At 32.8% G+C, this 24,113-nt stretch overlaps 1 protein-coding gene and 2 long non-coding RNA genes across 11 annotated transcripts in view; 1 reads left to right on the forward strand and 2 right to left on the reverse strand.

Annotated features, from left to right (window-relative positions):
• The window catches only part of tmod (tropomodulin), a 117,976-nt gene extending 99,957 nt beyond the window's left edge, over positions 1-18,019 (reverse strand). For 3 of the 9 annotated variants that reach the window (XR_011394998.1, XR_011394997.1, XR_011394994.1), the window contains exons 1-2: positions 17,496-17,651; positions 16,098-16,456 (exon numbers count right to left, since the gene is read on the reverse strand). Coding sequence is in view for 2 of the 9 variants with exons in the window: in XM_036357265.2 (XP_036213158.1) it covers positions 16,098-16,337 (240 nt within the window). In the remaining 7 variants the exon portion in view is untranslated. Of the gene's footprint in view, positions 1-16,097; positions 16,457-17,495; positions 17,653-17,879; positions 17,895-17,943 lie in introns of those variants that run through there. The other 6 variants (XR_011395005.1, XM_036357265.2, XR_011394996.1 and 3 more) reach the window with 5 other exon arrangements.
• LOC118679875 (uncharacterized) lies at positions 437-1,709 on the forward strand. Its single transcript, XR_004975400.2, has 3 exons — positions 437-1,027; positions 1,186-1,419; positions 1,542-1,709. It is a non-coding gene; the product is annotated as an uncharacterized lncRNA (long non-coding RNA).
• Positions 18,020-20,735: 2,716 nt separating the features above from the next.
• LOC138855787 (uncharacterized) lies at positions 20,736-22,344 on the reverse strand. Its single transcript, XR_011394875.1, has 2 exons — positions 21,610-22,344; positions 20,736-21,534 (listed from the first exon to the last, which is right to left on the reverse strand). It is a non-coding gene; the product is annotated as an uncharacterized lncRNA (long non-coding RNA).
• Positions 22,345-24,113: the final 1,769 nt, after the last annotated feature.

Below are 24,113 nucleotides of genomic sequence, written 5' to 3' on the forward strand. Positions count from 1 at the left end.
TTATAAACCTCAAATAATCTAAGTATATTTTTTTGTATAATGACAAAGCAAATGTCGGGATGATAAATTGAGTGTTGCGATTAAAAGAAAAGTGGAATGAATTTTACGTTTCAGGAATGTGTTTGCAAGCCATTGGATACATAAGATGACCATTCAAATTAATAGCCGGTTATTGCTAAGATATTATTATACCGGTATTAACACTAAAATTTACATATATTGGTTAAAAAAAAATTAGGTTTTGATTAAATAATTTCTTCGGAAAAATCGAGTTTCTTTTGAAATCATTCCAGTGGTTTAAAATTGAAGTATTGAAGCAGTTGTTTATTTATTAATTAGTGGGACTTTATACTTATAACAATAAATACCAAAGCACCACTTAAGCACTCAGCTTATATTTAAGAATTTTTTTTATAATTCACACAGTGAAAGATTTATATTCAGAAAATTATATTTTAAGGGTGCCTTAATTAGCAAATTGTTGCAATGTTGTGCGATTTTGCAACAAGAAAACACCAGTGAAAACAAATCGGTTAACGGAAATAACCTCACATATTTCATTGGCTGAGCATTTGGCTTCCTTTCCGATGATTTATGGCACACAATGGCGGCGGCCAGACCGAGAGCCGACGAAAGCAGTCATTCACATCGGACACAAGGTGCTGAGTGCAGCGATATTAAGTGTCTTGTAAGCGCACTTAATATTAGGCATCGCAAACAACAACAACAATAGTGAACTGTACAAATAACAAGCGCAATAAGCAGGCGTTCTAGATTTCAAATTAAATTTAACAAATGCAATTGTGTACAGCAGCCGAAATCTACTCAAAACTATAAATGACAGATTAATAAAATGCGGCAGCTGAGCCGGAAGAGGGGTGAGGTGAAGAGCGGTGTGGAGATATAAGGAAGAGAATATGGCGTGGCAGGACGGGTACGCCGAGCAAAAGTGTGGCACACAACAAATGATTGCCAACAGTTGCGGGCTATTACAAAAATAAAAGCACAACAGCAACAGCAACAAGAAGTAAGTAAGATAGTGTGGCAAATGCGCTAATTAATATCAAAATAGAAATCAAAATGACAATTTAATAATTGCGAATTTAATTCCATCGTTGGCTGCACAAGCAAACAAATAAATAATTTTAAAAGAAGAAGAAATTCATATTTTTCGCCTGTTGGCAGATCAATAAGGAAATTTTGACTAACCGTGCTTGTTTGGGTGTGTACTTATGGAAGATTTAGAGAACATGCGTTGCTTAATTGCATGTGGTGACAGAACCGTTATAAGTAAGGGAAAAAGAGACAAAATTCATGAAAGAAAAAAGAAAATACATTCATTCAAGTATTGTAAAGGAAGCGGATCTACTGTGCTACATCCTTGTGTGGAATATACCACTATTTATTGCGGACATACGAGTAAGTGTTTTTTAGTTTATATTATCTTTTACATATTTTAAATGGGAAAACATATTTTAAATGGGTAGAGCTTATGTTAATGCTGTTTTTTTTAACTTTTTTCAAATCTAATTTCTTGGCAGGAGTACCATTAAGTTTGGTGTGTTTATTGTATAAGCCGGCTAAAGGATTGGGTAGTGTAATCATTAACTATTTTGGCAAAATGAAATTCCAGCACATCAGCTACCCGAATTGGTGTACCTTTTTTGTAAAATCAAATAATTTAAAATAAATAAGTTAAGAGCTTAAAATTGTTTTGTCAAAAACAAAGAAAGGACAAGAATTTTGGATGAAATATGGGTATAAAAGTTAAAAGTTTGGTTGTGGTTGAAAATATTTTCGGAAGGTATGTAAGAATTGTCAATTAAATAATATATTAATTCGAACGGCTTTATAGACAAATTCAGTATTAAAATCTCCAAAAAAAATCTTAAATATCGAAATATTTTTAATAGGAGTTTATTTTCCCGATAAAAATATAACTTTCGATACACCACATTGGTATGTAATTTGTTATTGAATTTGTAATATATTTACACTGAATACCTTCTCGCTGGAAATTTATATTTAAGAGCAGTTCGTTTTCATCAACAGTTACCTGCAAAGAAAGGAAATTTCTAGAATAAAAATTTAGAAAAAATAATTATATATTAATTCCAAATAATTTTACATTATATTAAATTAAATAAACTAAATGTGAAACAGTTTACACTTCCACGCAAACAAACACATGCACACATACGCCCATATATTCCTCTATATGCTGGCTAAAACGTAAACAATTTTTTATGACCTAATTAATTAGTGTCACAATATTTTCGAACATTCAGGGAAAGGAAGCAAATTGTCAACTTGAAAAGTAGTTGCCAATTGACGTTCACTGGCAGCCACAGATGATTTGTATTTTATTTATTTCTGCGGGACTATTTCTCAGTTGCGGACGTAATCGAATTGGCAGGAGCGCGCAATTTATCAAAGAGCTGATGGGTACGCAAAAAGTCAGTGAAATATAAAAATCATAAAATTCATAAAAGAAAAAATCCAAAAATTGTCCACAGATGTGCAAAATTGTAAAGCTAATTGAGCAGCGCAATTGAAATATTGGCTAAATTGAGCTAAAATATTTCAAAAATTAATAATTTAAAATTCTCCTTTGTTTTTGAAAATTCCTTTTAAAGATATTTCGCCAAAGTAATAAGTCCGCATCCTATTTGACAATTGTGCAAAAATGTCTTTTAAAAGAACGTAAACAACTTTAAGGAATGCTTTATGCCGTAAAGATATAAAGAAAACTTGTCGTTAAATTATAATTTCTTTCATTTCCAAGAAAGTTTGATAAAAGTTTAACTGCGCAGAATTGAAAAGCGAACAAATGGCATAGTTTGGATTCCTGACCCTTTCAAATTCTCTACTAAGGCCCAACATATGAGCGAAACAAAATTAGTCACCTTTGGAAAATATTTTCTATTCTTCGGCATTTTTTATCCCTCAGCTTGAGTTTTCTACAGCTTTCATTGGCATGTCAAATTTGTCTGTTAAAGCGTAGGAAAATATTTTCCATTTCCTTACATATTTTAACAAAGGAGATTCCATAAAAATGTGTTTTTAAAATAGTTTTTTTTTCTATCAGCATTTTCTCATTGTTCTATTCAGTGTCAATTTCTCTCTTTAATCTCCTTCGCACACAAATATTTTAGGTCATGTTATTCACACTTTGAACTTAGCAGAGAGAAGAAACGGATAGAAGAATAGAAAGGTGACATTCAGCAGAATCAACTTGTAAAGATTTGTTGTTGTTTCTTGTGGCGAACATATTTTACTTAAAAAAGGAAAATGGAGCGCAGATGAAAATAGAAAAATTCCACACAACAGTTTTTAATCAATATAATGGACATTTTCTCTTTAGCCTGTCTTGTGGAAGTAAAGAGACGGAATTGTTTAAAGTTTCACTGGTGGTGCGTTTAAAATATTTAGTAAATTTTTTTTTTTTTATTTAAACGATTGCTGCGAAAGCCTTTGGTTTATTTTCATCAGTGTTGTGCTTAAGATCACCGACTAAGCAGTGAAAGGACCACATCATAAAATTCATTTGACTTGGCCTCTGATGAAAGAAAAAGTGTACACTTTTAATACTATCCAACTAAGATCATCCATATCTCAATAAGAATGTAGTAGATTTGATCATGTGCTGATCACTCCTTCATAGCAAAATATTAAATGACATAAATTAACAACTGGATAATTTGAGAGGGTGTGCCGGTCGCAACTCTCCTGTTTGCACTATATATTATTCTATTAATTTTCGTCTAGCTTGAAATGTCGGTCTGAGAATTTCTTCGAAACATCTGAAAACTATTTGTATTTATTCAGCCTTCGCTGTGACCTTTATACCTGTTACAGTCGTACGATTTTACTATCGAAAAGTTTAGGGAACTCATCGATATGAATCGTAAGTAGCATAGAAAGGGGTTGATAAGCAAAAATGTTTACTAAGATTATCTTTCTGACTTTTGAATTAAGATTATCTTTATTATATTTAAGATAAATATATAAATAGCTCTATAAAAACATATTGTATATGTATATATTAATAAAATTTCTTTCACTAAATAAACATAGATATGTCAATTTCGAAAAGTCAACCTACACACATAGGCGTCTACTTGAGTGCATAGAAAAGTATGTGTTCTGTTGATTAGTGTTTAATTCTATAAGTGCATGTTATATACACATAAATACATGTATAAATATATTAATGTACTTATATATTTAAATAATTAAATATATTCTTTTGCGTCGCTTTTCTCGAAAAATATCTTATTGCACAGAGCAGCTCGTCTGTTTAGCATTTGGCAAATAAGTATATGTAGCGCGTATTCATAAGCATAAATATGTATGTGTGTATCAAAATTTCAAAAAATATTTTATTTAAACACGCTTATATAGATACATGCATACGTACATTTGTATCCGCCCGAAGGAAAATTTGCAAACAAATACATAAGCTAATTCATTATGAGATTTAAATACCATTTATTTATATAATCTTTCCTATTTACTGTTCCTTGTGCGCTTTATCCTAATCTTTCGAATTTTCTTCTTTCTTTTCGCGTTTATTTACCAAAGTTTCCATTTGTTTGCTTTGAATTTCAATTATCAACAACGATTTGTGTTAGCTTTTATGTATTTCTTATTTTCGCTTGCGGTTTCTGGCATTCAAGTGTCGATGTATATAGAATTATGTATTGTATATACATATATACTATTGTTTATTTTTATAATTGTACTCTTTGTTTTCTTATTTGAAAAATATAGCGTAAAAAAATTTAATTTCATATTTTCTTGCTGGACATTTTTATTCTTATCAGACAGCGTGAGTAGGCATATAAAACTTCGTATTGTTACTTTGAAAATAGAGAAATGTTATAAATTATTTTTTCTCTTCCAATTTATTTTTTGAGTACTTTATTTTATTGAAGGAGAGACCGGCCACATCACGAAAAGAGTATAACAGAAATAATTCTAGTCATTAAACAACCAGAACATTCATCAAACATACATATGTTTTGGTATAATCATTACTTAAATTCCAATACAGTTTACAAAAAGGTTAATAAATAATACAGAGAGGACAAGGTACCAATTTTTCTTGAGTGAATTTGACAGAGTTATAACGATGTGGTATACATGCTAATGAAAAATCATTTGTACTATCATCATTCATTCGAACATATTTATTCCGCATAATTGAGTACTATTAAACAAAGATCCTCGACTATAAAGCAAAGAAAATTATGATTCAGGAGTTAGATTGATTTGAAAAGGTCGAAGTACAATTTTAACTGGATCCTGTAAGAACTAAAATAATCTTATTAACATTTTCTATCGAACTATCAGATAACAAAAATCGATTTTTTATTTTAAGCAATGTTTTATTTGAAATTTTTATTTTGCAAAATTCTTTAAGTGAGTGAAGTGTGTAACAAGAATTTTATTTGTTTGTAATTATAGTGTTTGTTTTAAGCTAGTATTTAATAATTATTTATTATCGTAACGGATTTCGTACATTAAATAATATAGCTTTGCACAGGTTGAAACTCCCCCACAATTAAAAAATATATATGCAACAGGGTTGCGAATTCCTTAATTCAATTATTTTTCATAAAAAATAAAATTGTTATTCAAAAATTTTAATTTTTATAAAAATTAAAATTGTTATTCAAAAATTTTATTTTTTATAAAAATTAAAATTGTTATTCAAAAATTTTATTTTTAATTCCGTTGTTGGGATAAAAAATTAAATATTCATTTTTTAAATCAATAGTTTTGGGATTAAAAATTGAAAATATAATTTTTTTGAATTGCATGAACGCGAAAATATGTTAATTCCAAAACAGAATGTTTTTTTAATTCTTAATTGTATGCTTGTTATTAACATTTTTTTATTTGATTTTTATATTCGGAAGTTGGGATTAAAATTGTTTGCTTATTTTCTAATGTGGTATGTGGGAATAAACTTTTTCTTTTATTTTTGTAAAACATGCAACCCTGATATGTATATGTTTGCATGTAAAACAATATAAAAATTAATATAAGCGAGATGTGATTTTGTGTTTTGCATATAAATATCACAAATTATGGACAAATATAGTTTCAATTAAAAATTATTTCTTGTATGTAAAATGTTGATGCATTTTATTACATATAAGAAGCATGCATGCAAGCACGAGTAAAATATTATTCACAACAGAATTTATTTAGTTAGTTTTTCTATTCTTTTTTTCTAATTTTTATGCCGCTAAAATAAATGTAAACATTGTCATTTGTGACATTATGAAGGACGAACAAAATGAGTAGTACGGAGCGTAAAATTCTGCAAGTTGCTTATACGCCCCGCTGTGCAGTCACCATCCCACTACAGGTAGTCACACATACTTATGCATATGCATGTATGTGTGCCAAGTATTTCAGCTAACGTGTTATTGTAGTACATGTACATATGTATGTGCCATTTAGAAACTGCAAACGGAAACGTGTGTAGACACCTGCCACTGTTGCATGATCTTCACAAAATCTAAATATGACAGCTACATATACATGTATCCACATATACGTATTTGCTTGTTCGGGCATCAAAGAAAGCCATATTTGTATGAGTAATTTGTTTTGGTTGACACTCTGCGAGAAATGTTCGTATTCTCTTCAAGCGCTACAAAGATATTTGTCACTGCAGTTCATTAATATATTTTACACTCACTGAAGCGCATTATTGTTGCTTTCGAAAAAACGAAAAATAAATAAATGAAATAATACAACCGAAAACTACAATAAAACCAATTAAAAGTAGTGAAGATAGGCACTTCTACAATCATCTCAAAGTCATCTTGTTAGCCGAAGTGTTGCCACCGAAAACTTAAATAGCGACACTTGCACTTACTAACCAGCGTTGACAAAACATTTGTCATTATTTTATATGCTCCATTTTGTATTCTAGTCATAAATATTTCTTCTTGCAGTTTGACGAAATCTAAATGGTACAAAGGTGAATATCACAGTGATACAGGGTGCCGCAAATATTGTGCACTAACAATCATATTTTTGGGTCTTTCAAGGCATTAAATATTCCTTTTAAACCTATTAAGCCTCGAGAGTAATTAAATAATATAAGAGGATATTCCATAAGAAAGCATTCAATTTTTGCCAAAATGGTGGACAAGCCTGCATTGATGATAAGGAAGATTTTGCAATGCGTTTGATGTTGGAAGTTCTTAAGTCGGATCTGTACTGTCAACAATTGGACCGTCAGAAGGAAAAAATCGCCCAGAAGCGTCCAGCTTTGGTTTGGAGATTCTTATGCATCCACCATTGAACCAGGCACCTGAGTACTACCAGTTCCTGCCTATGGCAATAATTTTGCTGGCGAAAAGTTCACCTGAAGAGAAGCTTGTGAAAATCGACTGTCCTAGTTTGTGCCAATTGGGTCGAGGGTTTCTATCAGCATTATGAAATTAACTTTAAAATGCTAACAAATTATCGATTAAAACATTGTTGGAGTATATGGCAACTATGGAAATTAAAGTTTTCAATTTAATGTAAAAATTATGGATTTCTTTTTACCAAATATTTTATAACATTTATTCATATTTAACTAATCTCAAGTCAGCTTTTCGTTTGAAATCCTAAATTAATTCAATGAGTGTTAATTCTACTCACTCTGTATCAATCTCTTTATGCATATGTAAATGTGTATAAATAAGCATTAACATTCTTCTGCTAATAACCGCCTGGTACAAATGCCGACTGCTGCGCAACCGCCGCCACTGTTCGCAGACGAATGTCACTGCCATGAAGGTGACACGAAATGAAGCGCGAAAGGATCCTTAGCGAATGATTTACAGCCAAACAAGCAGAACGGAGCAAACACAAAACCGTCTGACATTGAATTCCATCTCAGGATGATACTTGCCGCGATACCATACACGTGTATATATGTGTGGTTGATGTTGTAGTCGCAAACATTCCTCAGGCATGTTTGCTCAGCAATTTGTTGCTGCAGCTGTTCTGTATGCAAATTAGCCCACTATGGTGCGAATATCAAGGACTTAAAACTTTTGTACCCCTCAAGAGAATCAACACTACTTAGGTATGAAATATTTGGCGTGATTCACTCGATTGAGTTAATATTTCATCAGTTTAAATTATTATAAAAATTAGGAGAACTATATATTAAGCAAGGAACTTAATGTTGTTGTGATTTAATTTTGACTTAAATTTTGGCATTTATATTGGCAGGTGCGATTACCAGCATCCGTATTACCGTTATCGCTTTACAAGAAATTAACAATCAGAATCTAAGTTAATTGTTGACCATTTTACATGTTACTCTCTAGACTCATTGTTGTTAACAAATACTTTTTTTGCGCTAAGTAGATCAGACAATTATGTGACGACATAGACTTTAGCCTACATACAAACTATTAAACTATAGCAATAAAATATATGAACTTAAACAAAAAACCCGCCTGAAAAATAGTTAGGTTTCTTCTCAATGGCTTATAGCACATTCACGTTATGTTGCAAACTGGAGCTTAAGTATTTGTTGTTATGAATCATTGTCAGTTGGGCTGACCAAATTTCTCTTATTTTGACTAAACTTTAGTTTACTGACGCCATTATATTAGCAACTGAGGGTAACTTGATCAAAATGCGATGAATTTCAATATACAATAAACTATGGTATTTTAAGTGAGTTAAGTAAACAATTTTGTAAAGGAAACTCTTCGTTCGTGACCATTGTTTAGTGCTAATTAGTAACATCAAAATAGTCAATCAACTCAAGTTTGTCACATGTCAACTCTTTTATAATAAATTTTTGTGGTGGAGAAACTATCTACAATTGAACAGACTCTACTTAATATATTTTAGTGACTCTCTTGCTCCATTTGTTATCTGCACCTTTTTAATATATAGTTATTTTAAAAATCTTATCATAAATATTACACATCTATTGTTTTCATAAGTTAACACAAATACAAATTAGTGCGTTGAACTCAGCGATTTTTAACAATTTTCTGTCTGAGTCATCTATTGCTTGCTTGCAAAAAAAAAAACAATTTTGTCAACATTTTCTTAGTTTTCATGCAAACCAATTATTTGCAGACCATTGATTTTGCTCTATACGTGCACGCGTGAATATATATACATGTACATATATAGAATATCGATCTACATCGGCACACTTGCCGAATAATTAATCAGGAACTATTTTTATAACATATTTTAATTGATTTAACGAAACGTTGAAACTAAACTCTGTGTACTTGCGTATATGTGAGTGTCATATATAGATAAGTGACTTGACTCTCATATCGATTTCAGCTAAAAGTTATTTATAATGGATCTTTGGCATACTCGTCTGTAGATCTAGCCGGGATTGAGATGATTCAGCCAAGTAGCTTCGAAACAAAAACATATGATGTGTCCGGAAGAATGATTTCTTAAGGTAGTGGTCTGTTAACTTAGTTTAGAAAAATCGACTTTTTTTCGGAAATACTATACATTAAGAATACACTGTAAAAATTTTAAAACAAAAGTCTAAATTTTGACGAAATTATAGCACATATACGTGAGCATATCGTAGTAGTACACATATAAAATGAAACATATTTGATTTGTTGTTGAAACTTTAAACGCGTTTTTCTCGAAATGTTCTTAGGTTCTTAGGGTCGGCTTGGATGATAAAAAATAAACGTTCTATCCAACCGATTGGGCTGAATTTTGAATATGTTATTCTACTCATCAATAGTTCTCGCAGGAACTAGGATCTTTTTTATCGCTAACTTTTCATTTTATAGCCCGATTTCTACTTAAGTAAATGCCATTTTTTTTATTTTTCAACGAAGTTGTTTAATCCTAGTTCCAACCGCTCACTTCAGTGCTACGAAACAACAAATTTCAAAACAAAAATTATTTTTTTGTACACTCTGATATACTATTAATATTGTATATTACAAAATGAAACTGTTTGAATTTTATTTTTTCCAAATTAAATATTCCCAAAAAAACATTTAAAAAAATGCAAGTTACCAGACTACTATCTTAAATAAAATTGGGTGTTGAAAGTGTTGTGCATAGTTTTCAATATGGATATTTCTGATAATGTAGCAATGACTATGCATAACATTCCCAAATAGTATACACCTGCATATGGTGTAGTACATAAGGCACATTGGGTGATAAAAATACTCACAATTATTTCTTGCCTTAAAATTCAGTCAGCAAAGCATATTCCCACAAAAAAGGAGGAAACTATGTATATTTTGAAGTCGTATATCTGCCTTCCTTTTGCGGTGGCTCTAAGATAAAAAGTATAGGGACACACTGCCAAATCCAAAGGCAACTCAAACGAAAGTAAATTCATTATAAATGCAACAGCCTGAAGAATCTTGGTGCCAATTTTCCCCTCCTACTCTCAGCGGGCATAAAATTAATGTTGACATACACATAAATAAACACTCAAATGATCAGCCGCTCGAGTGCAGAGTGTAATGAACCTGTCCTTGAAATTTGTTTATAAGAATTTACATTGCGGAGAAGAGAATAAAAATTAAACAAAATTTTTCCATAGGCATATTATTCATCTTATGTTTCTTCTATATTTTAAATAGTTATATAAGCATTATAAACATAAATATGTATTTCAAAATTTTGATTGTAAATATGTAAAATTTTTTATTATTATTTTTATTGTTGTTACTAAAATTATTGATGTTATTTATATCTATTAATATCATATCATGGTTTTTGATAAATTAAGCAAATACATTTGTATAGGGTGTTTAATAATTTGTGTTGGTAAGGAAATATTGAAGAGAAGAAATATTGAATATTTGAACAATTTTTTATAGACTGATTATGTTTGCGTCATATTTGTAACACCCAAAAGTAGACGTTGGAAATTACATATAAATTGTATATATATAAACGATCAGAGTAACGAGCTGGGTGAATTCAGCCACGTCCGTCTGTCTGTCTATCTATAAGTCCGTTTATATGTACGGTTTTTGAGATATCGATGTGAAATTTTGCACATGTCCTGCTCTCTCAGAAGCTGTTCATTTATCGGAACCGCCGATATCGGACCACTACAGCATATACGAGTAGCTGTCATATAGAAAGATCGTTTCAAATTAAGTCCTTGTATGGAAATTTGTTTATTTAGCACATCTTGCGTGATTTTCCCACGAATATTAAACTTAAGCTTGCCAAGCACTTTACAAACACAAGTATCAGGTATTCAAATCTAGATATATGGGTTGCGTATTGATGTTAGCTTTTTTATGTGTTTCATATCTCCAGGTAATTTTTGGTGTAGAAACTAAATAGCTTGATTTGTAGTGTAACAGGACATACCGTTTTGATATTATCAGTAACCGTCAATGCCTGTTCCCATCGACTTTTGCATAACATGCCCTAAAAATGATTTTGGCGCAAATACTGTCCCAAAGAGGCACTTGATTATACATTGGCTTTTCAGATCTTGAATCGAATTTCTGGTAGTTGGTAAATGTTAGACGTAACTGATGGAACACAAGAAAATGTATATGAGTGTATATAAAGTTTGCTTTATTATTTCAAAAATAATAATTTAGCATTCTTAAAGGCTGGAAACACAAAGTGGAATATAATTTATTAAATTAGTAATGCTTCCATGAAACGTAGTAAGTATATGTAAGCATATACCATATATAAATATGTAAAAAATTTTATTATTAATAATATTTTGTGCTGTTAGCCAGAAGATGGCATAAAACGTGGTTGAATCTACAATAAAATTTATCTGCATAATTATTAATATCTGATTACAAAATGCTGCTGCAGGGAATTAACTAATCTTATATGTGATATGATATCTTCGAAAATCTCCACTTATCCTATTTTCCACCCATAAGCTGTTTTAGCTGTTAGTTTTTCCTGCCTGAAATGGCTGCAATGTTATTAAACTTTACTTTTGCAAATATTATTTCCAAGCACATTTTGTTTTCTTAATATCCGCTAATTAGTAAAAATGAGCTTTCGCATGAAAAATGGTTTGAAAATCAGCAAATAAACATTAATTAATGTGTATGGGCAGTGGGCGCATAGCCGCTTAACAACTTTTAAAAAATATATATAAATAAATGCAAAATTTTCTGCGCTCTAATGCGATTTGTTTGCTCTTTATTTTTTGAAAGCTGTGGGTGTGTGTTTTTTGATAACGCAAGCCAACTGCAAGTAATATTATTTCTGACAATTTATGTTTATTAAACAATATTTCTTGTTGTTATTTCTTTTCTGTACATTTTGAAAACAGACATAATTGCATGTGATTTTTCGGAAACACACACACAATCGCACCCGTAGTATAACCGTACATTTATAAGCCACAATTTTCGCTTTAATTGCGGAAAATTTCAACATTTGCCCCAAAATCGCTCGAAATTGCTTTGCTACGCAAATGTGGAGGCACTTGTTCGACTTGCCTGCCTGTGTGATTTCAATAAAATTGCGAAATGAATTGAATATGCCTGTGCAAATTGATGCAACGCTGCACACAGCCCACCACACACATCTCTCTCGACTTGTGTGCGTCGTCTGCCATACAAATGCAACTGGGTTCGAGTGTGATGAGACACACCTCCTGCCCAATCACTCTGCTGCCGACCAATTGATGCCGCAGGCGAAATTTTATGTGTGCGTGAGAGTGTTTGTGTGTATGCGTGCATGTAACAGTGGCGGAAATGTTCGAGTAATTATAATTAGCAATTTGACCAAATAAAATAATTAATTGCAATTAGAAGCAACATCAGTAAATGCAACATTTTGTGTGCAACAAAGTATATGCGCACACATTTCTGCATAAAACAATTGCACGAACAAATGAAAATTTGTAAATATGTATATATTTATGGCTGTGCGTAGCAGATTATGAGTGCGAGGATTTTATTTTTTGGAGCAATACGTTGGCGTTTTAATGTTTCTATATTACTTCATTTACACTCGTCAGCATTTAAGTTTGCTTACGTACGAATGTATGTGTGTACATATGGGTGTGAATGTACGATTTTGTAAAATTGTATATTACTATTTTTACAGCTCTGCCCACTTTATTGCGTTTTGTTTGTACGAATAACGAATAGAGATGCGCTTCCCTCCCGAATTTTATCAATCGATTTCCAGGGTATCATAACAACCGAAATGCAATGCAAATATTCTTGTGTTTATTCTCATAACATTGTTGCAATATTCATCTCTACAAATACTGACGTCTATGAGCATTAAGTATTTCTGTTTTCCTGCACTTTAAAATCTGCTAACAAGTGGCCAAACTCAATTTAAGCACATTTTAAGTAAAGAAAATCGCTTATACATATTTCTCCACCAATCACGTGTTAAAGTTGTCCTACAATGTAGCGAAAGAGGTGTTGGAGTTATGCTTACAAATATATTTGCGTGAAAGTAACTGAGACTTCGTGGTCTTACGTTCATCTCTACTTGCTTCGACAGCAAAACAAAATCATAATTTTTCCACACTGATAGAAAGAGAAGATCTCGAAAAATTATTGACGAAGAAATCATTGTTTTGTTTAATAGTCTCCGAATGGCCGATGGAGTTTTTAAGAATTATGCGCGATTGCTGGACATTGTTTACAGAATAAGTATATTCATTAATACGTGTGGTTTTCACGAACTAGGCTCGTAGTCAAGTGAGCCAAGTCAAGGCGGCTAATATTGCATTTCTCAGTTAACACTGAGTTAAACTTTGATAACGTATTTACGATAACTTTAAGTATATGATATAATTAAGTTCACTACTCATAACTATATTCCAATTATGTACCTATGTGTAAGAAATTCCCGAACGAAGTAGAACCTGGTTCAACAATTCAAATTTGCGCTGTAAGTCAATCTAATCTTGACAGTCCAGATCAACGTAATCTACTTAGTCCAGCAGAAACTATTTATTTTAATATGAAATGCGTTCAGTAGATTGTTCTGTGCTTGGATCACAAGGCTAGAGAATTTTCTGCATAATCTTTGTTGCCAAAAAACAGCATTTAGCTTTTGTTTTGTGTGCCGAGCAGGATAGAGGAAACGTGTGTTATAAATCGCGTCTACTTTTCATTTCCAGTTTACGCGATATGTATAATAAAAAAGAGGATCTACAATAACCAACAATAAATTTCAACTAATTTATGCGCCAGAAACGCTAGCCGCGACGCGAGGCAACAGATCGAGCGCGTAAATCATGACGATAGTTAAAATCGCGCTCTTGCTAGCCACCGCCCTGCTTTTCTTTTTATATGCATTGTTTTTGCTTATATTTTATAAACTATGAAAGTGTTTATAAATAAGATTTGTTATGTGTTTGCTTTTATTATAAACATTTATGCATTACTCAAGCGTAAAAACAACGTCGTTTTACGAGGCATAATTTACTGTCCATTCTGTTGAAACATAAAAAATATATTACTAATATATTTTTTACCTAAATTTAAAATCTAGGCTTTTCAATCACTACAGCGATAATTTGGCAATAATGAAGCCTGCCGCTATAGTGGTTAAAAACTTCGGCAACATTTTACCCTGAACAAGGTATATTAAGCCACGAAGTCTGTAACGCCCAGTAGGAAACATCGCAAAACCTTTAGAGTATGCATATAGGAGAAATATGATGAGATCAAGTCGAAATCGAAGAAAGAACTGATGCTTTACCGAAAAGCGTATTTCAGAAATGCTTCAAGGATTGGAAAAAGCGTTGGCACAAGTGTATTATATCCGAGGGGGATTCCTTTGAAGGGGAAAAATAATTATTGATCAGAAAGTAAATACTTCTAAAAAAAATCAAAATTCACCTTTTCCTTTGAACAGATCTCGTATTTATATCATCAGCATGACGTGCTGAGTCGACTTAAAACATATAAGTGAAGTAGTCACTTTTGAGAAATCGATCTGAAATTTTACACTCGTGCTTTTCTCCCCAATAAACTTTTTATTTGTCGGAACCGCTGATATGATGATGATGGCCCGACCACTACAGTATATAACAGTCATATAAACCGAACGATAGATGTCCTTGTTTAAAAAACTTTTTTCTTTATCGAGATTTATTGACGAAACTCGGCACCGGTTATTGTCCAAAGAAATGGTTTAATCACCGAACACAATATTCAGATCGGTCTACTACTTGTATATCATATTGCTGAAATTCAAAGTGACCAAAAAGAGGCTAGAAAGAACTTGCAAAATGTTTTCCATTGGATGCAAACAGTTTGGCCGGTTAGATTTGGTTAAAGGGCAAAAGTGCTTAAACTGTCAATCGAGAATATACATAGGGATTTTATTTGATTTGAAGAGCTACGGCCTTCAAAGCTAACTAAAAAGTCTCGTTAAAACTCCTATAATTAAATATGTTCACATTCTCGTGAGATGCATTGTTGTAGGGTTTTGTCGATGATCATGAGTTAAGGTTATTCGTTTGTTTTGGCAACATTTTAAACTTATTACACAGTTTTTTATAGAAATAATCCACCGTTATCAGACTGTGCTTCATTTTAGTATTTAGAATATATAGGAGTACTAAGAATTAAAGGAGGTAAACAATTATCCTCCTTTAATTCTTCCATAATTAAAAAAAATTAACGTTTGCGAGTACCACAATTTATAGTCCTGGAATGGGTTATAATTTACTATTAATTTCCCTATTAAAAAGTTAAAAATAATTTAGATCGATATATTAAAAATAAAAAAAATGTCGTACACAAGTCACAAGTCTTTTCACTAAGAACCAAGAGACTGAAGACTGAAAGGCTTCTTAAGAACAGAACACATTTGACTATGAAGCTTCTACAAAAACGAATTATATTAAGAAAACAAAGGAAGTTTAGGGTTAGAAAATATTAATAATTGCTTTTATAACCCTTAAGAGTATATTTAGCTTAATAGAGTTCTTCTTTACTCTCAAAGCCTTGAATCTTTCAAACAAACATTAGTTATTAAATTGCCACACTTAAGTTGTTATGCTTCTCCATTTCTATTTGCACACGCAAACTTGTTTGTCGAAGGCCACAAGCATTGATCGGTAATTTATATCGACTCACCTCAGTAATTTTCATGGTGCGCTTAATGGTTTTACGCGTAACCTCGGTGGTCTCCTCGACCACATCGCCGTCCTCGTCAACCGTTTCGGTAACCATTTTCTCCGTTTCGGCGGCGACTTCCTCCTTCATATCCTCATCCTCGTCCACAGTTTGGGTAACGGTCTTTTCCGGCTCCTGCTCCGCCTCGACGCTTGCGGTGGTGTTGGCGGCGGCATTAACGGCAGTTTCAACTTCCGACATTTTGCACAGTTTTCAACTTCTATTTGAGGACACTTTTGTGATTAAAGTTTTTCAACAAATTTGCGTCAGTTTAGTTACTAAAATTTGCTAAAGCTCAAGAACTCGAATTTTTTAGTTTGCTGTAAAATTTAGAAAATTAAAAATTAAAAACTTAATGCGCAACACATTACTAATATTTTAAAGATTACAGTATTTTTTAATATATAATATATTAACTTTTTTTTTTTTGAATTTTCACTTGAAGTACACAAACACGCACACACACAAACAAACAAACACTGAAACTTGTTTCCGCTTTGAGCGGTTTTCTTATATATTTTTCTTTTGTTTCATGTGATATTTTGTTTTCTCGACTTTTTATGTATTTTTTTTTGTTTTCTTTGTGTATTTCCCTTTGCCTTCAGCTGACGCGCTGTTGTTTCTTTAAGTGAATTTGAACTTCTAATTTTAAACTACTACTCGCGCACAATTTCTAGCAGCGAAGTCTTCCTGTATATAAAATCGTTGTTGTTGTTTAATTTTGGATTACATAAACAAATTCGAGTTGCGTTTAAATTTTAGAATTTCCGGCGTTGCCTTTAAACGATAAAAATTTTTTTATTGTCGTTGTTGCTTTTGGATTTTTCCTGAAATTGGGCCGGCAACGGCAATTTTCATTTTTCCTTTTATGTAAGCACTTTATTGTTGCAATATGCTTTATATAACTATATCTATTCACAATACGCAAAATATCGAATCAGAAAGACACTTAAAGAGAAATTCTCTTAATTATTTTAATTTATTACTAAACACTTTTTGTCAGCTCTACTTTGTCACGTGATTCAGTTAGTACAACCAAACGCTTCGGAAACTATAATTAATGCTGTCACAAATTGATTTTTGGTTTATTTTCTTTTTTTTTTGTTTGTCTTCTCTCTCTTTCTTCATTCCAAAACTGCGAGTGTCTTCCACAATCAATTTCATTGAGTTCGTTTTGATGCGCCTATAAAAGATCTGTCGTTCACAACTTGCGGAATTTCACACCTTGCGGCACACGTTTTTGCATTATTCTTTTCAATTTTTATTTATCGTCAAATAATCATATGATTTCTGAGTGCTCGCCATATACAGTTTTGCGCGCATATCAAAAAAAAACAAAATAACCGGGATTTTTATTACAAAAATTCCTGTCGTCGATGACTGCGAGTCGAATTTTTCTGAAAAACAATGCGGACGATTTGTACGCTTTTCGTGTTCAATATAATTCAATTAAAAGTTTCAGAATGGTCCAAAACAGATGAAACACATTCGTCTTCGTTCGTCCGAGTTTGCGGCAGCGCCAGTGGCAGCGGCATTTAAGCTCTCAGGCTTATTGTTTTTCAGCGCAAAAAATCCAAAAAAGACAGACTAAATTGTCAGTATTAAGTGAAAAATCTTGTTGCTTTTAGTCACTACTGACAAGCATTCGAAAGCCGCTGGCCTGCGTTTACGCGGCCCATATGAGCAAAATTTCCAATTCACATTTCACAAAAAAGGAGAAATTCAGGAAAATTCGCCTATTACATATATTATACTTCGCTTCTTTTGAAAATTTTAAGTTATGTTTTCTTGTTCTTTGCTACTTCACTTGTGCTCCGCGGTTTCTTTGTTCGGCCGTTTCGACTGTCTCTATGTATCTTGCGTTAGAAAATAGAATCAAAAAATCATATTTCTCATCTACATATTTTGAATGAAATGCTTCGGCATGAGTTGGGACGCACCGGGCAAAAGAAATTCGTGCAAGCGACGATCTTCGGCGGCGAAAACGAACAAATTGTCTACAAGCAGCTCGAAATGCATACATTCATACAAACAGCTAATGGCTGAGTATATCCACAATGTCTCTTCAAAATGTATAATTTTGAAATTCGTATATAAATATGGATGTATGTATTTGGGTGTGTATCGGCACGGTCGTCAGATATATTAACGAAAAGAGGATTATTTTTTTAAGAAATATGCTAAATGTGTTTTTATAAGCAGTTCAAACTATTTCTTTTTATATTGGAAATATTGTTGAATTATAGTGCTCGATACAGAACTTTCGTTTTGGAAAATTGCAACTCTTAAAAACACTCTAAAGCTGCTCATTTCGGTATTTTAAAAAATGTTCAATAGCTAAAATTGTCAAAAATTTATATATTTTGCAAGTTTTAATCGCATTTTTGTGACATGCATGCGCCATGGGGAAAGATAACCACAGCTTACAGAATGTATACGAATATTTAAATATGTATACTTTTTTGATGCAACAACTGCAATTTATTTGCTTTACTGAACCTTACCAAAATCAAGAGTAAGTCGGAGTCAGAGTTAAGTTACTTTTTGCGTTTTAAGAGGCTAATACGATTGATAACGAATTTAAGATGCGCGACTGCAATCCTCCTTAAATTAAAATGCAGTACCACCAGTGCTAATGTTCATATAATTATTATTTATAGTATAAATATATGTATTAGGGTATGTATGAGCATATACGAAACGTTTTACTATACTGAGTACAACCGCCAACGATCAAAGCTTCTGCCTCTAGTGCTTTTTGGCGCTGTTCCCACCTAGATGGATTTTCGGTAGAAAAAAGCGACACAGCAAGGGCCGAAAAACTTGGAAGTGCGACGAAAAAACTGGGCAAAATGCTAGTACGTACGGCAAGTGGATTTGCCAAAGGCGAAGTGAAAAATAAATCGCAAACTGCAAAACCAAAAAAAAAAATAACCACTTGAAAACAGGGAAAAAAATCTCAATTTAACTCATTCCGAGCAGGACGATACTATGGCACCAGCGGCATTTTCCGGCGAGTAATAGTATGTGTAAGTCCATTCACATGCCGGCAGCGAAAACAGGCGAGCGGTAGGCGCTCCAAAAACTATCTATGAAAATTGATTTGAGCGCCAACTGCACTGCGCCACGATATTATGCTCCTCGGTCACTCCCCAGTTTTCCCAGTTTCTAACACACGTACACTCGCACAGTCGCGCACACATACAGCACACACGTACAGCTTAACTAATAGCCGATCGTGTTTTCGCAGAAGCCAAAAAGAGGAAAATCTATTTTGTATGCATATATTCGTGAATGAGTGTGTGTGTATGCGTGTGCAGGCGAGAGTGTGGAAAATGCTCAACTGCCGCGGCGCGGCGAATGCACGTCAGACACTGGCGAAAAATGCCCATCAGCGTCAGCTACAGCAACAACAATTACATGCCTATATGAATACATCTCGATACACATCACATGCATATACATATGTATATACCTAGAGGGATGTGTGTGAGAGTGTATGTGCGCAATTTCGCCTTGACTTGCTGCGTGATGTAGGAAAAGTCATTGAGTTTGTCGACTGATTGTTGCCCACACAGAACGGCGCGCACTGTTTTCTTTTTCCTCGATCTATTTCATGTTGTTGTTATTGTTGTTGCATCTTTTAATACATGCAGCAATGGAAAATAGTCTTTATTTTACTTACCGCATATAGTAGTATATATACATATATATCGCACGCAGACGCGGAAAGCGACATGTGTAGCTTTCATTGAAGTGATTATGATGCAGTCAACGGGATACAGGGTGGGTCGGTTTGCAAGAAAGTTTAGTTTCAATAAAATACCAAAATAAAGTGAAATGTTCTTTCATTCTATATATTTATGTAGATCGCTCTGATTTTCTGTAGGGCCAACACGGACCTCTCTGTATCAAAAAACATGCTTTCTATCAATTATCCTACAATATACTCAGCGGCAGGCTTATAACCATTATAATCTAGAGTAATGGTTGAAGATAATTTAAAAAAAGACCCAAGTGTTTCACCAGCTACAAAAATTAAGCAACTATAATCTATTTTCGTCAGTCATTCAGTCTAGCATAAAGTATTAAAAACGAGGCATAAATTTCATTAAGACTTCGCTGTTATGCACGTAGACGATTTCGAGAGAGCGATGACTTTCAAGATGCTAGAGTCAGCTAATTTAGCGAGCTTGTCTGGAATCGAACTTTAAAGATGTTTCCACTAACTTTGCTTCTTTTTTCACTTAATATTTTGTCGCAATATCAGCCTTTTTAATATAACAAATTATCATTATTAAGCTCCTGTGAATACATTTTTTTTTCTACTTTCGAAATCTGTCCCCAGAATAAATCATAGTTCGTTTGCTTTCTTTGGCAATTTTACATCAATCCACCCTGTTCCAGATAATACCAGAACATACAAAAGGCACTAAGACCTAAGATTACACACACATACACACACAGTTTTATGAACGCAATTGTGGCACCCGTGCCGCTTTGGGTAAATGAGGCGAACACAGTACAATAAGTACGTATTCGTCGAACATGAGGCACGTTCTAAAATTAATGTCTGCCTCAAAATAATACTCGCACAAATCATTATTGCTTTGTTTTTATTTCGTGAATATTTGTTTTTGTTGTGCTGTGTTTTCGAAGCACAACATATTATTTTCGAAATAATTTACTGCTGTCCGACTTCGATGATCTTGCTGAAATGCATTGGCGGCAAAAGTAGCGCTACATGTGGCATCAGCATCACTTACATCATAAAAGTTGAAAATCTGTTGAAACACTTAATGGGGTTATCGATTTTACTTGAGAAACCTTTAGATTTTTTTAAGTTTATGTGCTTTGAAGATAAATGCTGCAACAGTAAAGCAAGCCTTGTAAAGTTGATGTCGCACAAAATCAGCTCCCAAAAATAAATATAATGAACTGACTTTTTTAGTTGTATGCAAATACTGAAGAGTATTCTCATCTTTCTCTCATTCAAAAAGTATATGAAGCCGGTCACCACTGTGGTATCGCTTCAACAATGTAAACGTTGCCGCAGTCTCCTCGAAGTAAACTTGTACACCTCTTAATAACCAAACAAAACAAAAAAAACCCTTTCTACAAAGCAGATTAGAATACTTATATTTTTATGCCTTCCGAAAATGTTTGAAAAGTCCTTGTGGAAGATTGCAGTCCTAAAAGAGAGGAGTATCATAACGATAGCGCTTTCACAGTTGAAAGTTGACAAAGCAAGATTTAGTTTTATCATATGCACAATTGTATCGCAAATCATGCAAGGTGGCAAGACCGTTCTCATGTGCCCCACGCACTGGCAAAGCTTCAGCTCAACAATTTGTGTCTGTTTCATATTCGGCTTGAGGTCATTCGAGTTAGTTGCATTCTGTCAAAGAGTTTTTTTTTCCAAATTTTCTTAAAATTAAAATTTTCAACTGACGCACGTCTTCTTATTACATACCATATATTCTACATATGTATATATCTTTCAGCAGTGTTGGGAAATGTTTATTTGTATTTGAGTTCGGCAGCTGCATCTTTCATTATTATCACTTGTTTTACTTATTGGTAATCTACGGTCGATCTCATCTGCTTGTCAATTCGAATTAACTTAAAAGTTTCTCGCCCAACAGACAGGCGCATAAATAAATATTTTACAATGCGTTTTCGATTTACTCATTTCAACATTTTTGTTTTCATTTTTTGTTTTCTTTCTGGGTTGAGTTAATTTTTTCTCTTTTTTGGTTTTTTATTTTTTCTTTGTTGTTGTTTGATTTACTGCTGTCAGAATACGTCAACTTTATAAACCTCCATTTACCACAAATGTAAAATGCAAAACAAGACTTATGGCATTAAACGCAAGGATTTCCTGGATTCCACCATATATTTTTGTAATCCACATTGATTTGTATAATCGCTCGCCAATCAATTTTGACTGTGCCGAAATTGGGCTAATTTCATTATATAATATATATGTTTATATAATTTTTATGCTAAGTCCGGCGACCCTCGAACCCCAGATACATTATGTAGTATTCGTACATAATGTAGCCATCCGCTACACAGCGCTTTGCTCTATGTTCTTTAATCCCATTTGCATTAGCTCCGTTTGGTCCATCCTTTGTTTTTAATTTCTTTTCTTTCAAGATGATTGACGTCACTAGTCCATTTCGCAGTTTATTTATTTAATTGGTTTTTGTTGTTATTTTCTTTTTTTTTGTTTTTCTTACTCTCTCATGCTTCGTTATAATTTCGTTTATGAAATTTCCTCTAATTTTCTTAGACGTGTCTGCAGCACGTGTGTTCACACATACACAACTATATATCCATGTATGTAAAAGCATATGTACGTGTGTGGCGGCCAGACAATTTTCACCTTGCCTCTGTTCATTATTCACATGTGTAGGCAGTGTTGTTAAAAATTTATGGAGTTCGCTCTATTAAGAAACTTTTCGTTTTGGAAAATACTAGTTTGTAATATGATTTTACAAATGGAAATTGAACTAGTTAAAAAAAAATGTGTAGCTAGAATTTCCGAACTAAAATAAAGGCGTAAAAAAAGAATTGACTTGACTTGGACAAATTATAAAACGATTTATTAGTGAGTTATGTTTTTTGTATTTCAACGGACTTGTAAGAGTTGTGTTTATTCTGTAGACTTTATTTTGTCTAAGTCTGACAACTGTCATCTCGTTTGACGTCGACTTTGGCATTAGTCGCTTGTATAAAAAAAATTAAAATCAGCTGATAAGTTATTCTTGCGGTTCAAACTACTTACAGAGTAGTTTTTATACCAACGCAACTCTGATTCCTCTGCAGGGTGTGTATAAACATACACACATACGAAGTAACACACATAAATTTAATTGGTTTTGCGCTGAAACACAAAATCAAACAAAATTAAATTCATTCAACTATAATCATGACATTTTCGGACTTTAATTAAAAGTAATATCTAGTAATTATTCTGCGCAGATTAGTCTGTTAATGTCCATCAGTGGTAACAATGGTGTATTATAAATGAAATTGCTTACAAACATATTGGTCACATTATCGCCAGATATTTTTCAGTTAGAAATTTTAAATTAAATTAAGTAGTTTAATTTGTATACCTAAGCGCATTCGGACTGTCTTAAGCCACTTGCAGATATATACCAGGCCGATAGTCCGGGCAGATAAGGTTAGGAGTTTCAAGTTAGGAACTAGCACCATTAATTAAAAAGTTCTAGTAGATGAAAGTGATAAACAATTTATGTAGCTTTTTTTTTTAACTATTACGAAGTGTAATACATTGAATTCATCAATAACATGGATTACGGTATATTTCGGTTAAAATTAAAAGTCACGAGTGTATGTCGCAGACTCTATCCCCGTGCTTTTGAGTTGACAAGCATGATCCAAAACTAACACTAAATTTTCAGCTGATTTGCGATGTTTAACAAATGTGTATGTGTGGCATAATACATACATATGTATTATTATATCATAGCATTAACCTATTTCTTGTTTACCTTTTGTTCAAGTATATATTTTATCTACCTCCGAGGTTGATGACATTTTTAAAAACCCCATAAAATCACTCATCTCTCATATTGAAATTTTTGAATAATTCAAAATTGAAGTAATATTTGTGTACAAGTTTAAACTCATTTCCATTAATGGTCCAGCGTTCTAAAATAAATGCACTCAAATGACCTTTTCAGGGCTTTCGGCGGTAATTACCTGCTGCTGGCGGCTTTCATCGATGCAGCCAAAATAATAATACAACCCCGAAGTAATAAATAAGAAAGTAAAAATAGAATGAAAGCAAGAAAAGTTCAACGCCTAGAAAATCACTTTGGAAAACACTACATGCAATACTCTGAAACAACAAAACAGCAAACATAAATAGTATAAGTTTTTTAAAACACAGGGATAAATAATGGGAATTTTAAGTGAGACCGTATATATGTCTATGCGTGAGTA

This window comes from Bactrocera oleae, chromosome 2, assembly GCF_042242935.1.
Source record: "Bactrocera oleae isolate idBacOlea1 chromosome 2, idBacOlea1, whole genome shotgun sequence".
In the NCBI taxonomy this organism is placed as follows: Eukaryota; Metazoa; Arthropoda; class Insecta; order Diptera; family Tephritidae; genus Bactrocera; species Bactrocera oleae.